Source organism: Chelonia mydas, chromosome 8 (assembly GCF_015237465.2).
Source record: "Chelonia mydas isolate rCheMyd1 chromosome 8, rCheMyd1.pri.v2, whole genome shotgun sequence".
Classification (NCBI taxonomy): Eukaryota; Metazoa; Chordata; order Testudines; family Cheloniidae; genus Chelonia; species Chelonia mydas.
In genome coordinates this window covers 40,773,736-40,788,054 of record NC_057854.1, presented here as the reverse complement: position 1 = coordinate 40,788,054, position 14,319 = coordinate 40,773,736, and the positions used below count along the sequence as shown (strand labels likewise).

The following is a 14,319-nucleotide window of genomic DNA, read 5'->3' as shown; positions in this document are numbered from 1 at the left end:
TTCTTGTTCTGTCATCTGCCACCACTGAGAACAACCTAACTCCATCCTCTTTGGAACCCCCTTCAGGGTAGTTGAAGACTGCTATCAAATCCCCCCTCACTCTTCTTTTCTGCAGACTAAATAACCCCAGTTCCCTCAGGCTCAGCCTCTCCTCATAAGTCATGTGCCCCAGCCCACTAATCATTTTCGCTGCCCTCCGCTAGACTCTCTCCAATTTGTCCTCATCCCTTCTGTAGTGGGGGGACCAAAACTGGACACAGTACTCCAGATGAGGCCTCACCAATGTCGAATAGAGGGGAATGATCACGTCCCTCGATCTGCTGGCAATGCCCCTACTTATACAGCCCAATATGCCGTTGGCCTTTTTCGCAATGAGGGCACACTGCTGACTCATATCCAGCTTCTCGTCCACTGTAACCCCTAGGTCCTTTTCTGCAGAACTGCTGCCTAGACACTCGGTCCCTAGTCTGTAGCAGTGAATGGGATTCTTCTCTCCTAAGTGCAGGACTCTGCACTTGTCCTTATTGAACCTCATCAGATTTCTTTTGACCCAATCCTCCAATTTGTCTAGGTCACTCTGGACCCTATCCCTAGCCTCCAGCATATCTACCGCTCCTCCCAGCTTAGTGTCATCTGTGAACTTGCTGAAGGTGCAATTAATCCCATCATCCAGATCATTGATAAAGATGTTGAACAAAACTGGCCCCAGGATCAACCCCTGGGGCACTCTGCTCGATACTGGTTGCCAACTAGACGTCAAGCCATTGATCACTACCCACTGAGCCTGACAATCTAGCCATCTTTCTATCCACCTTATAGTCCATTCATCCAATCCATATTTTTTTAACTTGCTGGCAAGAATACTGTGGGAGACCGTATCAAAAGCTTTGCTAAAGTCAAGATCACATCCACCACTTTCCCCATATCCACAGAGCCAGTTATCTCATCATAGAAGGCAATCAGGTTGGTCTTCCATGACTTGTTCAGCATGTTCACTCCTCAAGAAGTCCTGGACACCCTAAAGGAGCCTTGACTAAACTTGTGAAAGCAACCCAGGTACTTCCTGGCTTGAGAAAGTGGCGTGTGCAACTGGCACCCCTCCTGACCAAAACAGCCAGCGCCTCACGCAGGGAAGGAATCTTCCCCTCCTCCTTCCCGCACACACTGGTCCAACCAATACTGAAGAAATCCACCCTTAATACTTCAGTTCTAGCCACCTATTGCCCTGCACCAAACCTCCCATTCCTGAGCAAGGTCTGAGCCAAGTGCTAGCAGTATGCAGATGACACACAGCTCTACCTCTTTTTCACTGTATACAACTACCGCCCCACAGATTTAGATAAGATAAGCTCATGGATGAAGGACAGCTGACTGAAGCTGAACCTGAGCAAGGCAGAGGTGATCTGGTGGGCACAGGAAGCTGTTTTGAAGAGCTCGCAGCCATGTTGCAGTCTCCTGTGATTGCAGGTTCACATCCACAGTTGGTCAGTTCAGCCTGTGTTCTAGGAGTTCTCTTGGACTCCTTGCTGATGCTGAGCTCTCACATTGAAAAGGCCAAGGGTAACACTTTCTACCATCTCTTCTTGACTAGGAATCTCCATCCTATCCTGGTGGGTGAAGACCTGCCCTCAGTTATTCATGCCTTCAGCACCTTGTGGCTGGACAACAATGTGATATACCTGGACGTGCATCCTTCAGCACTTAGGAAACTCCAGCTAGTACAGAATGATTCAGCAAGTCTCCTCAGTAAAACAGGCAATGTGAATATCAAACCTGTCCTCCACTCTCTACACTGGCTTCCCATAGAATATCCAATCAAGTTCCAGATCTTAGCCCTTATTGTCAAGGTGCTCCATGGCATGGGCCCAGGATACCTAAAAGACCATCTAAAGCTCCAGCACAGACCACAGTCAGCATAACAGAACTTTCAGCAATAAGGGTAAAGCTTGTCTGTATGGGAGACAGAACTTTCTCCAGGGTAATCAGAGACTGTGGAATGAACTCTCCTGGGAACCAAGGACCATCCCAAACTTCTCCACTGTCTGCTGCAAGGGCCAGGTGCAGTGCTTTGACCTTCCTTCTCTAGTATAAACACATAGCAACTGGTGTATTTATTTAATTAATAAATAAACAACACTACCCAAACAAGACACTCCATTGCACACACTTCTCCCCCTGGGCGAGGATGAGAGAACAAACACCACTTGACACATGTGTGGTTACATTGCTTAAAGCATGATTGGAAGGTGCTCTGGTGATGAGCATGGTATAAAAACGTAGCTAGACTAGAATAGGGCTGGCTTGTGGACGCTGGCTGGATGTGTGACTCCAGCAGGTGGCTGGAGTGGGCTTCATTGCGTGGGGACAGCACAGGCTGAGTGGGTGTCTGATCTGTGTGTGGACGAGTGCCTGGGCTCTGAGGGGCAACAGAGGAGTTGCAGACACCAGACAGTGATGCAGTGTCTCCTGGTGCCCAAGCTGCAGAGCACAGCAGCCCTTGGGAAGTGTGTGCTGAAGCACTGCGCTGAATGGTCAGGAAATGAGACTGGCCAATCACGACCCTGGGCAATCCCCCGTCACTCAGCCAGAGCAACTGCTCTGCCCCACACCCACTCCCAGATGGGGCTGTCAGGGACTAACTGAGGCAGCTCTTTGAAGAATTGTGCATATTCAGTGAAATGGGACTCTGTGATGGGGCACACTCCCCTCTCGTTAGTGCCTCCTGTCAGCTGGGTGGGAACCTGCATTCTGGTCTCCCTGCCCCGTCTGTTGCCCTCATTAGGTGCCCACTACTCCAGGTCCTGACCCAGGGACACTACAAATAGCAGCCACATGCTGCTTCGTTTAACTCACCTTCACTGCTTCTTTTCTGGGGCAGGGTGTGGTAGAACTGCAAGGTATCCAGCAGGGGGCCCTCAAAGGGCTTGATACACCCCATCACATATCTCCCACATGCAGAAAGGATTGGGGTGGGGGGTACTATGGAGGGTAATGTGCCCTCCTATCCAGGCTTTGCGTTTCTTATTGTCTTCTCTCCCAGACCTCTGTCTGGAGAGCTTTTACCAACTTTGCTCCACTCATCAGGGTTCTCACTCTGGTTCCAGTCTTCACCCTGGTTAGTCAGATGCCCCCCTGCCTCTGTCTGGATAGCTTTTCACTTTCTATCCTAGCTGCTCAGACACCTCTCTCTGAGGCCTTTCTGCCTGAAGAGCTCTTCCAGTTTCTGCCCTGCTTTGGTCAGGATCTTCTCCCTCAGGCCTCTTTGCCTAGAAAAGTTTTACAGTCCGCATTCTGGTTTCTCAGGGTCTCACCCAGGCCTCTTTGCCTGGAGAGCCTGTAGGCCCCAGTTAGTCAGGGCTTCCCCTGTCAGACCTCTCTGCCTGGAAAGCTATTCACAGTTGTTGCTCTCCTTAGGGTTCTCTGTCTCAGCCCTTGGTATGGAGAGCTTTTCACAATCTGCCCTGACTTCTCATGGTCTTCTTCTCTACCTTGGAGGGCTTTTACAGTTCAGGTTCCTTCCTTAATTAGCCCTGTGACACCTTCTGCTGCAGAGCCAAACTGTACCCATAGTTGGGCTCTACAATGGCCGACACTTGGCCAAGTCCTGCAGCCAAGGGGGAACTTCCTGATTAGCAGCAGTCAGGAAATCTACTAACCTCTTGGTAATGTGCTTGTTCTTCTCAGTTACATCATCTGACATGACCAGGACTTGGGCTCAAATGCTTCATATGGTGGGTATATTGCTTCATATCTTGGGTCATGTCATAGTTCACCACATGCTGCACCCTGTGAATATCTGGCTCCCAGCAACTTCTGATGTAGTCAACACCATGATTTCACCAAGGTTGAACGGACTTAAGGCTGCTGCCTGGTCTCAGAGAGGAGACTCCCTGGATGCAAACACAGGCACAGCCCTCAGAATTAAAAATGTCTTTATGCACATCCGACCTCTGTCCAGGTCTTCCAAACTCTAAGGACGGCATCCTATTCCCAAAACGTCTCAATGCTTCACTCAGCCGCACCCACTTCTCCTGCTGGATCCAAAGTACGTTGTGGCTGATGTTCTGGGCCGTAGAACGATATGGGTCCTTCTCCTTCCTCAAGATAGGCCCTTTCCTCTTTCCTGCTTGTGGCCTTGCTCTGCCACTATATCAGGATCCTGGGGGTTTAGACGCACAATTGGGTAGCTCTCTTCTTCAGCAGGTGGATGGATGTACTTGTTCAAGCCATCTTCCTTCTGTAATGGCCTCAGTCCACACAATTCCAGCTCTTTTTCTAGGGAGGCCACTTCAGCCTCGAGACTTCCCAGATCTTAGCCAAGGTGGGCTTTGACCCTGGCTGGGCCTTGAGCAAGTTCTGGAGCTTAGTCAGCTCCTTTTGCAGCAGAAAGCACTGCTGTTCCCCAGCCTCCTTTTCAACTTTGAGGCAGATCAGTTCTTACTCCCTACAATCCTTTCCCGTGAAGAGCTGGTCTGTGCTGGCTCCTGTTGGTACTATACCCCATAGTTCATAGAACCAGAGGAATATAAGGAACTGCAAGGGTCATCTAGTCTAACCCCTTGCCAAGATGCAGGATTTGTTGTGGCTAAACTATCCAAGACAAATGGCTATCCAACCTCTTTTTGAAAACCTCCAGTGAAGGAGTTTCCACAATCCCTAGCCAGTATGTTCCATTGTCCTGCTGCTCTTACAGTTAGGAAGTTTTTCCTGAGTTTTAATCTAAATCTGTTGTGCTGTAGTATGAACCCATTGCCTCATGTCCTACCCTCTGTGTCAAGAGAGAACAACTTTTCTCCATCTTTTTTATGGCAGCCTTTCAAGTATCTGAAGACTGCTTTCCTATCACCCCTTAATCTCCTCTTTTCCAAACTAAACATAGCCAGTTCCTTCAGCCTTTGCTCATATGGCTTGCATTCCATCCCTTTGATCAGCTTTGTCGCTCACCTCTGGGTCCTGTTCTGCTGCTGTCCTGCCACTCACAGGCAGATCACCTCCTCCATTGTCCCCTTGTTTCAAGGGCTGATCTGTAAAGATCCCCCTTCTGATACCAAGTTGTGACAGGGCATGCTCACCTCTCGTTAGTGCCTCTTGTCAGCTGGGTGAGAACCTGCGCTCACTGCTTGTGGTGCCCCCTGTCAGTTGTTGCCCTCATTAGGTGGGTTTTGAGTGGCTCAGCCATCCGGCTGAGTCACACACTGTCTAAACACAGGAAGGAGGTCCAACAGGGCCGGCCTCTGTGCCCTTGTTACCTTGTAGTCCTGTCTCTGTCCTAGTTCTAAGTCCATATTTGCCCTGGTATAGAGCAGTGCCACAAGGCTTCCTCCCTGGAGACTCTTTAAGCCCTGCCCTTCAATTGGGCCTCTAAGGAAGCCCTATCCCCTTCTCAGGGCTCAGGCCACCCTGCCAGTGGGGGGGGAACGCGGGCCCACCCACTACTCCAGGTCCTTACCCAGGGATCCTACAAATAGCAGCCACATGCTGCTTCATTTAATAGCTGCTGCTATTCCCATGTAGGTCCTTCGTCTTCACCCTCACCTCAGGACTGAAGATCTCAATTCCACTCTGAATGCTCAGAGCTCCGGTACGAAACTGCAGAAAAACCTGAATGTCTATGGATTAAGTTTAGAAGTGTGAGCAACAAGAGTGATGTAGTGGTGGGAGTCAGCTACAGACCACCGGACCAGGGGGATGAGGTGGATGAGGCTTTCTTCCGGCAACTCGCAGAAGCTACTAGATCGCATGCCCTGGTTCTCATGGGTGACTTTAATTTTCCTGATATCTGCTGGGAGGGCAATACAGCAGTGCATAGACAATCCAGGAAGTTTTTGGAAAGCGTAGGGGACAATTTCCTGGTGCAAGTGCTAAAGGAGCCAACTAGGGGGGGAGCTTTTCTTGACCTGCTGCTCACAAACCGGGAAGAATTAGTGGGGGAAACAAAAGTGGATGGGAATCTGGGGGGCAGTGACCATGAGTTGGTTGAGTTCAGGATCCTGACGCAGGGAAGAAAGGTAAGCAGCAGGATACAGACCCTGGACTTCAGGAAAGCAGACTTCGACTCCCTCAGGGAACGGATGGGTAGGATCCCCTGGGGGACTAACATGAAGGGGAAAGGAGTCCAGAAGAGCTGGCTATATTTCAAGGAATCCCTGTTGAGGTTACAGGGACAAACCATCCCGATGAGTCAAAAGAATAGTAAATATGGCAGGCGACCAGCTTGGCTTAAAGGTGAAATCCTAGCGGATCTTAAACATAAAAAAGAAGCTTACAAGAAGTGGAAGGTTGGACATATGACCAGGGAAGAGTATAAAAATATTGCTCGGGCATGTAGGAATGAAATCAGGAGGGCCAAATCGCACCTGGAGCTGCAGCTAGCAAGAAATGTCAAGAGTAACAAGAAGGGTTTTTTCAGGTATGTTGGCAACAAGAAGAAAGTCAAGGAAAGTGTGGGCCCCTTACTGAATGAGGGAGGCAACCTAGTGACAGAGGATGTGGAAAAAGCTAATGTACTCAATGCTTTTTTTGCCTGTCTTCACGAACAAGGTCAGCTCCCAGACTGCTGCGCTGGGCATCACAGCATGGGGAGTAGATGGCCAGCCCTCAGTGGAGAAAGAGGTGGTTAGGGACTATTTAGAAAAGCTGGACGTGCACAAGTCCATGGGGCCGGACGAGTTGCATCCGAGAGTGCTAAAGGAATTGGCGGCTGTGATTGCAGAGCCATTGGCCATTATCTTTGAAAACTCGTGGTGAACGGGGGAAGTCCCGGATGACTGGAAAAAGGCTAATGTAGTGCCAATCTTTAAAAAAGGGAAGAAGGAGGATCCTGGGAACTACAGGCCAGTCAGCCTCACCTCAGTCCCCGGAAAAATCATGGAGCAGGTCCTCAAAGAATCAATCCTGAAGCACTTACATGAGAGGAAAGTGATCAGGAACAGTCAGCATGGATTCACCAAGGGAAGGTCATGCCTGACTAATCTAATTGCCTTCTATGATGAGATTACTGGTTCTGTGGATGAAGGGAAAGCAGTGGATGTATTGTTTCTTGACTTTAGCAAAGCTTTTGACACGGTCTCCCACAGTATTCTTGTCAGCAAGTTAAAGAAGTATGGGCTGGATGAATGCATTATAAGGTGGGTAGAAAGTTGGCTAGATTGTCGGGCTCAACGGGTAGTGATCAATGGCTCCATGTCTAGTTGTCAGCCGGTGTCAAGTGGAGTGCCCCAGGGGTCGGTCCTGGGGCTGGTTTTGTTCAATATCTTCATAAATGATCTGGAGAATGGTGTGGATTGCACCCTCAGCAAATTTGCGGATGATACTAAACTAGGAGGAGTGGTAGATACGCTGGAGGGCAGGGATAGGATACAGAGGGACCTAGACAAATTGGAGGATTGGGCCAAAAGAAATCTGATGAGGTTCAATAAGGATAAGTGCAGGGTCCTGCACTTAGGACGGAAGAACCCAATGCACCGCTACAGACTAGGGACCGAATGGCTAGGCAGCAGTTCTGCGGAAAAGGACCTAGGAGTGACAGTGGACGAGAAGCTGGATATGAGTCAGCAGTGTGCCCTTGTTGCCAAGAAGGCCAATGGCATTTTGGGATGTATAAGTAGGGGGAGTGGGATCGAGGGACGTGATCGTTCCCCTCTATTCGACATTGGTGAGGCCTCATCCGGCGTATTGTGTCCAGTTTTGGGCCCCACACTACAAGAAGGATGTGGATAAATTGGAGAGAGTCCAGCGAAGGGCAACAAAAATGATTAGGGGTCTGGAACACATGACTTATGAGGAGAGGCTGAGGGAACTGGGATTGTTTAGTCTGCAGAAGAGAAGAATGAGGGGGGATTTGATAGCTACTTTCAACTACCTGAGAGGTGGTTCCAGAGAGGATGGTTCTAGACTATTCTCTGTGGTAGAAGAGGACAGGACAAGGAGTAATGGTCTCAAGTCGCAGTGGGGGAGGTTTAGGTTGGATATTAGGAAAAACTTTTTCACCAAGAGGGTGGTGAAACACTGGAATGTGTTTCCTAGGGAGGTGGTAGAATCTCCTTCCTTAGAAGTTTTTAAGGTCAGGCTTGACAAAGCCCTGGCTGGGATGATTTAATTGGGGATTGGTCCTGCTTTGAGCAGGGGGTTGGACTAGATGACCTCCTGAGGTCCCTTCCAACCCTGATATTCTATGATTCCTTCCTCACTCTTCTGGGCCCAGCCAGCAACTACCCTGCTCAGGCCCTGCAGTGCCTTTTAACTGGGTCTGCTGCGCTCTGATTGGCTGTTTCCCTGTAGCCTCTCTAGGCAGGCCTGGAGAACTCACCTTCACTGCTTCTTTTCTGCGGTAGGATGTGGTAGGATTTCAAGGCCTCCAGCAGGGGGCCGTCAAAGGGGCCAATACCCACGTCACAAGCTCTTTGAAAGAGAAGGAGATAGCAGGATAGCCAGGTGCTGGGTAGCCTCCTCCAGCTCTGCCAAAGCCCTGGGATGAGGTTCACAACAGGGTTTAGGCACTGTAATACCACCCTCCATTGCCATCCAGTGGAATCCTCTGCCCCAAGTTAGGTGCCCAGGCTCCCATTCATTGTATGGGAAGAGTCAGGTGCCGATGAATGGGATCCTCCGAAGCCATAAGCTGAGCAGGGAGCTGCTTAAGCTAGGCAGGAGTGACTGCAGAGGCAAGTAGCAGGGCTTAGGGCACAGATCCACAAAGGTCTTTAAGCATCTTAACTCCCAGGGAGCTGGGCTGCTAGGCACCTCCCTCTGCGCAGGATTCTCAGCTGTGACCCTCTCCTGGGAGTTGGACACCTGAGCCAGGTCAAAGACCCCTCACTACCTCGACAGCCCAGTGGTCAGCTCCACTGAGATGTGGAAGCCCCAGATGCCGTCATTGCTGTAGCTGCCTTGGGGCAAAAACTTGAACCCAGGTTTCCCCCTCCGAGGTGAGTGTCCTTCCCCATCAATCTCTCCTAGTGGAGACGTGCCACTCCATAAACATTCATTGGCCTAGGAGCAAGTAGTCCATGGAGCATGACTGCAGCCCAGCGGGGGGCGCCAGGCCCCAGTGAGTAGGTAGATGTATCACCTTAACTCATGTCAGGCCTTAGCACCAGTCTCTGGGGGGACACTGAAGTGCCTGCAGGGCTGGATGGCAGCTGAGTGTAGGTTTGAGAGCATCAGTGGTGCCTACAGGCTGGACTTAGATGCCTAAAGAGGCAGTTAGGGACCCAAGTGCCTTTGTGAATGTCGCCCCTGGATCCTGGTCTGCAACACCTTCTACCACTCCGGTCCTGAGCCAGTCTCGCCAGTCCAGGCCATGGGCTCAGCTGCACAAATGCCTGTCAGCATTTAGCAGGCAGACATCCTTTTGGGTCCATGGCTGAGACACAGTGAATGTTGCTCTGCTCATGCTCCAGCTTTGGTGCTGCAGGGATTTAAGAGTCAAACCCTTTGAATTTCAGCAATTTTTGGAGCACCCTAAGAAACTGCAAATTTCTCTGGGCTTCGATGGCAAGTGACATGGCCAAGGTTCCCCTGAAAGCATTGTGAACTTCAGCAGCTTGTGCAGTGATGCTGGCCCTGAGTTTGGCTCCTGTGCCAGGACCTGCTGGATGCTGCAATGGCATTGGGCACAGTTGCCATCCCTGCTCCAGGGGAATGGGCTGGTCTCATCCAGGAGCAGACAGGGATAATTTACCAAAGGGAGTTGGCTTTGCTCAATGCAGTGGGGCTGTCTGATAGAGGACCCTGAAGGCCCCAGGCACAGGGCTGCTAGTGCCTATGAAGCATGGCATGGCAGGACATCCACTGGCCTCATGGGGCTGACAATGAGGAACAATTCGAGGCCCTGATTTCTGAAGCAGCTGGGGTGGGTGGGAAATGGCACTTGTTCAGCTGTGTGAAGTGGGCTGATGCCTCAGTCTGTGGCTAGAGAAGAGGCTCAGCGTAGACCCTGCATCCCCAGTAACTGCAGAGTGAGTGATTGCTCCTTTCCCCTGCCCTAGGACGCTGCAAAGATACGCTCTCCACCATCTCAGGCCCCACCACCCAGAACACCTATGGGCGGAATGAAGGTGCTTGGATGAAGGATCCACTAGCCAAAGATGAGCGGATCTATGTCACAAACTACTACTATGGAAACACGCTGGTGGAATTCCGAAACCTGGAGAACTTCAAACAAGGTACGCTCTCCAGCTGCTCACCCAGTCCTCCCCAGTCTCCATACTTGTGCTGGAACCATGTCACTGAGTATCTCTGCAAAAACCAATGTACTTCTCCCAGCGGTGCATGTGGGGCATGGACCAGTCTGCCTAGTCCCCAGTCTGTGTCCCAGCTGCTGGACAAAGCACGAGGGTTGTCTCTTTGTACAGTGCCTTGCCCAACAGGCTCTGAGCACGGTGGGGGAGGGATAGCTCAGTGGTTTGAGCATTGGCCTGCTAAACCCAGGGTTGGGAGTTCAATCCTTGAGGGGGCCATTTAGGGATCTGGGGCAAAAATTGGGGACTGGTCCTGCTTTGAGCAGGGGGTTGGACTAGATGACCTCCTGAGGTCCCTTCCAACCCTGATATTCTATGATTCTATGACTGGGCTCCTAAGTGTTACAGCAATACACCCAATAATAATAAGCCATGGCTTGTGGCACAGATCCATCCCTCTGCTTGTTCCTGTGTTGCTGTTGCTGGTAATGACAGGACTCCTGTGAGCTCCGGACAGGGGCAGGAGGCCCAGCCCAACTGCCCTGGCTCCTTGCCAGGAAGCACTAAGATTTCCCTGCTGTGGGTGAGAAAGCCTGTGATCAGAGCCAAGCTGTAGATCGGGAGCCACCTGGGAAAGGGATGGTTTGGTCCCAAGAAGGGTCAGAAGCTTAGCTAGAGTTAGCCAGTAGGGGCGTGTTTGGGGTCACTGAGACAGAGGGATGAAAGTCACCAGGGTGGGGGGGAAGGTGATAGCTGCTGCCCTGAGAGAGCCTGGGAAAGGTGTAGCAGGGCTGGTGGTGGAGACATGCAGGGCAGTAGGATGGAGGCAGCATGCATCATAGGTCCAGTGCGGAGGAGCCTCGGTTCATAGCCCAGATTAGCTCCGTGATGGAAGCAGGGAGGGGAGTGTGGGAGGGAGCAGGGGCTAGAGAAGGATGGAGAGGAAGGAAGGGCCTGCGATTAGGGCACTAGCTTGGCACTTGGGAGACCTGGGTTCAGTGCCCTGCTGGGCCAGGTGCCCTGTGCAACTGGGGCCCAGAGCATCAAAGGTATTTAGGTGCCTAACTCCACCAAAGCCAATGGGGAGGAGCTGGGCCTCAGTCCCCCTCTGTGAAAGAGCCTGGCCCCACCTTTGGGTGCTTGAGGAGCAATATGGCGCCCATATACCATGGTGATGGGGGCCATGCACGCACCTGAAGGCACTAGAACAGTGTGGGTTGGAGAACGTGGTCTGGGTGTCGTAGCTGGGCTGGTGCCACTTACTCCAGCAAACTCTGTGCCAGGTTGGGTGGAGAAGGTAAGTGGTGGGGGAGCAATGGGTCACCTGCCTGGAACAGAGAAACTGGCTCTGCCAGCTGGAGTGACCTGAAGTGGAGAGGATGCAGGTGACCTGTGAATGGGGCAAAGGGGCCACCAAGAGCTAAGGGAAGGAGGGCGCTGAGTGACAGGTGGGGGCAGGGGAGCGGTGAACCTGGAGAGTGAGCCAAGGGTTTAATTTGTGCAATGTCTCTGCTGTCCAGGGCGTTGGAGCAACTCCTACAAACTCCCCTACAGCTGGATCGGGACAGGACATGCTGTCTACAATGGCTCCCTCTACTACAACCGGGCCTTCACACGCAACATCATTAAATATGACCTGAAGCAGAGGTATGTAGCTGCCTGGGCCATGCTGCATGATGTGGCCTATGAGGAGGTGACACCATGGCAGTGGCAGGGCCACTCCGATGTGGACTTTGCTGTGGACGAGAACGGCCTGTGGGTCATTTACCCGGCCATCAACTACGAAGGCTTCAGCCAGGAGGTCATTGTCCTGAGTAAGCTCAATGCCGCTGACTTGAGCACCCAGAAGGAGACCACGTGGCGGACAGGCCTGCGCCGGAACTTCTACGGGAACTGCTTCGTCATCTGCGGTGTGCTCTATGCTGTGGACAGCTACAACCATAAGAACGCCAACATCTCGTATGCCTTTGACACCCACACCAACACGCAGATCATCCCGCGGCTGCTCTTCGAGAACGAGTATTCCTACATCACTCAGATAGACTATAACCCCAAGGACCGCCTGCTCTATGCCTGGGACAATGGGCACCAGGTCACATACCACGTGATCTTTGCTTACTGAAACCCTGGCCACAGGACACTGAAAGGGCCACCAGCACCTTTTATTATTATTTTGTACAAATCCAAGAGGAAATGCTGTTTTTAAAGTGGATTGTAGATCAGTCCACAGGCCAGAATCAAACCCTTTATTTTTGGTGTAACCTTCCTTCTCTTTTATACTGACACTGCTGCCTCCCACGCCGAGCGGGAAGGATGGGCAGGGTATTGCTTCATGAGTCCATCTGCAGTGGGGTGGCTGCTGGGCATTATCAAGGCAAAGGGACAATACAAATACAGGTAGTTGCTTTTTTGCTAACCAATAAATAATAAAAAAGCAATCAAAGCAGACTTCTTGCTCAGCAAAAACGTCTAGCATGCAGTGGTGGCGAGGCCTGTCCTTTCAGGGGGTGCTCAGTTTGTTCTGTCTGCACTGAGTCAGGTTTATGACAGTCCCACTTGCCTGCGAACAGCCACACGTGTTAATTCGACGTCATTTGAAAGCTGGGGCATCAGTTTTTTGCTCTGCAGCCTCCTTCGTGTGAATGGCATCCTGGGAGCTGGCGGTGCTGTTATTTGCCTTTGCTGCCATAAGCTGTTGCTGTAGCTCTGCCCCTTGCTCATATGAAGTGCCCACACATGCAGACCAGAGCTGCCTTGGCACAAGCTCTCACATGTCTGTCCTGCTATGGAGAGCGCCTACATGACCAGATGCTGCCATGCTGGGAGCCACGCTGGCAGCTACCCTGCCAGAAATGGGTGGGATGCCCTGTCATTTTGTAAAGAAACGTAGCTGATTCTGTCACCCAGACGAGACCCCCCACAATATTTGCTTTTACTTGTACCTCCCTGGGCAGTGGCTCAGCTTTGCCATTTGGTCACATTTTCCTGGAGATGCTCAGTGTGGTTGTCTGCCTGCACTTCCAGGGAGTGCCGTGTATGTGAGAGCCTGGCCTGAGAGCAGCACAGCCCCACAGCTCTCATGGCTGCTTTATGGAGACCTGCACTAATGCTCCATCCTAGCAGAGTAGCTTGGGCCTCAGGTTTGCTCCTGGCCTGCGGTTCCCTATTTATATGGCCCATCCCCCCACCCCCTACTGCTGCCACTCAGCTTTTGTGGCACATTTACAGCCTGTCAAACGCGCTCACAGCTCTGCCAGCAGCTTGTTGTATTTATACACATCCAGTAATAAACATTCTTGTACCTTTGCAATTGTTGGGGACATTTTTGGGGTTTGTTTTATTCTCAGGTAGCAAAAAAATAAACAGAAAATGCTCCCCAGGTGCTGGTCGGCGATGGGCTGGCCAAGGGAGCTGGGAACAGATGCTGGGCATCCTTTCACCTCCAGGCCAGCAGTGGCTGACAGTTATGGCCCTGCCAGATATTGGGGTGTGCAAAGGAAGTGGGGAGCATCAGGCCAGGGCCTGGCTAATGTCACAGAGACCGCTCTAGGCCCTTCTGTTTGCTTACTTGAAAATTCACTTTCTTGGGATAAGCAGGTACACGAGCCCCTGGGAACAGGCCCCCAGTCAGATACTCCAGGCCTGGGCTTTACTGGTGCCCTCCGATGATTTCACCCCGGCACAATTTCCACTGAGATTCAGGTGTAGGGTTTCCAAATATTTGTGCCTTTCAGGGCCAGGCACTTTTCTCCATGCTGCCACAGGCAGCCCTGTCATTTCTGAACAGCACTATGGGTGCAGGGCCTGAGAGTCCAGCCCCCACCTCAGGGCCGGGCACATAAAGCCAGGGCAGATGGACTGTTATGCTTGCTGCCCATTGTCAGGGTCTATATCCTGAGCCCAGGAAAAAGGTCCTGCAAAGGAGCACTGCTGGGCATGGGGCCCTGGAGACACAAGCATGCTGCCCCTCAAGCTGCCAGGCTCAGTGCTAACAGGTGCGCTCCAAAGCCAGTCGCCCTGCCAACATCCTTAGACCAGCACTGAAGCCAGCTATGAACAGGCAGTGGCTGCTGAACAGAGCACCTGCAGCATCCTCTTGTGTCCTTCAGCAGAGCCTGAGCCCATCCCAGGGCCACAG

At 51.7% G+C, this 14,319-nt stretch overlaps 2 protein-coding genes across 5 annotated transcripts in view; one reads left to right on the top strand and one right to left on the bottom strand.

The window, feature by feature from the left end:
- The window catches only part of OLFML2B (olfactomedin like 2B), a 98,480-nt gene extending 84,993 nt beyond the window's left edge, over positions 1–13,487 (top strand). For all 3 annotated transcript variants that reach the window (XM_007056301.4, XM_037907194.2, XM_043552965.1), the window contains 2 exons: positions 9,990–10,166; positions 11,702–13,487. In XM_007056301.4, the coding sequence (XP_007056363.3) occupies positions 9,990–10,166; positions 11,702–12,303 (779 nt within the window). In that variant the 3' untranslated portion in view covers positions 12,304–13,487. The remainder of the gene's footprint in view (positions 1–9,989; positions 10,167–11,701) is intronic.
- ATF6 (activating transcription factor 6) overlaps positions 1–14,319 on the bottom strand; it is a 386,674-nt gene that overhangs the window by 15,859 nt on the left and 356,496 nt on the right. The gene's annotated exons all lie outside the window — the stretch shown is intronic.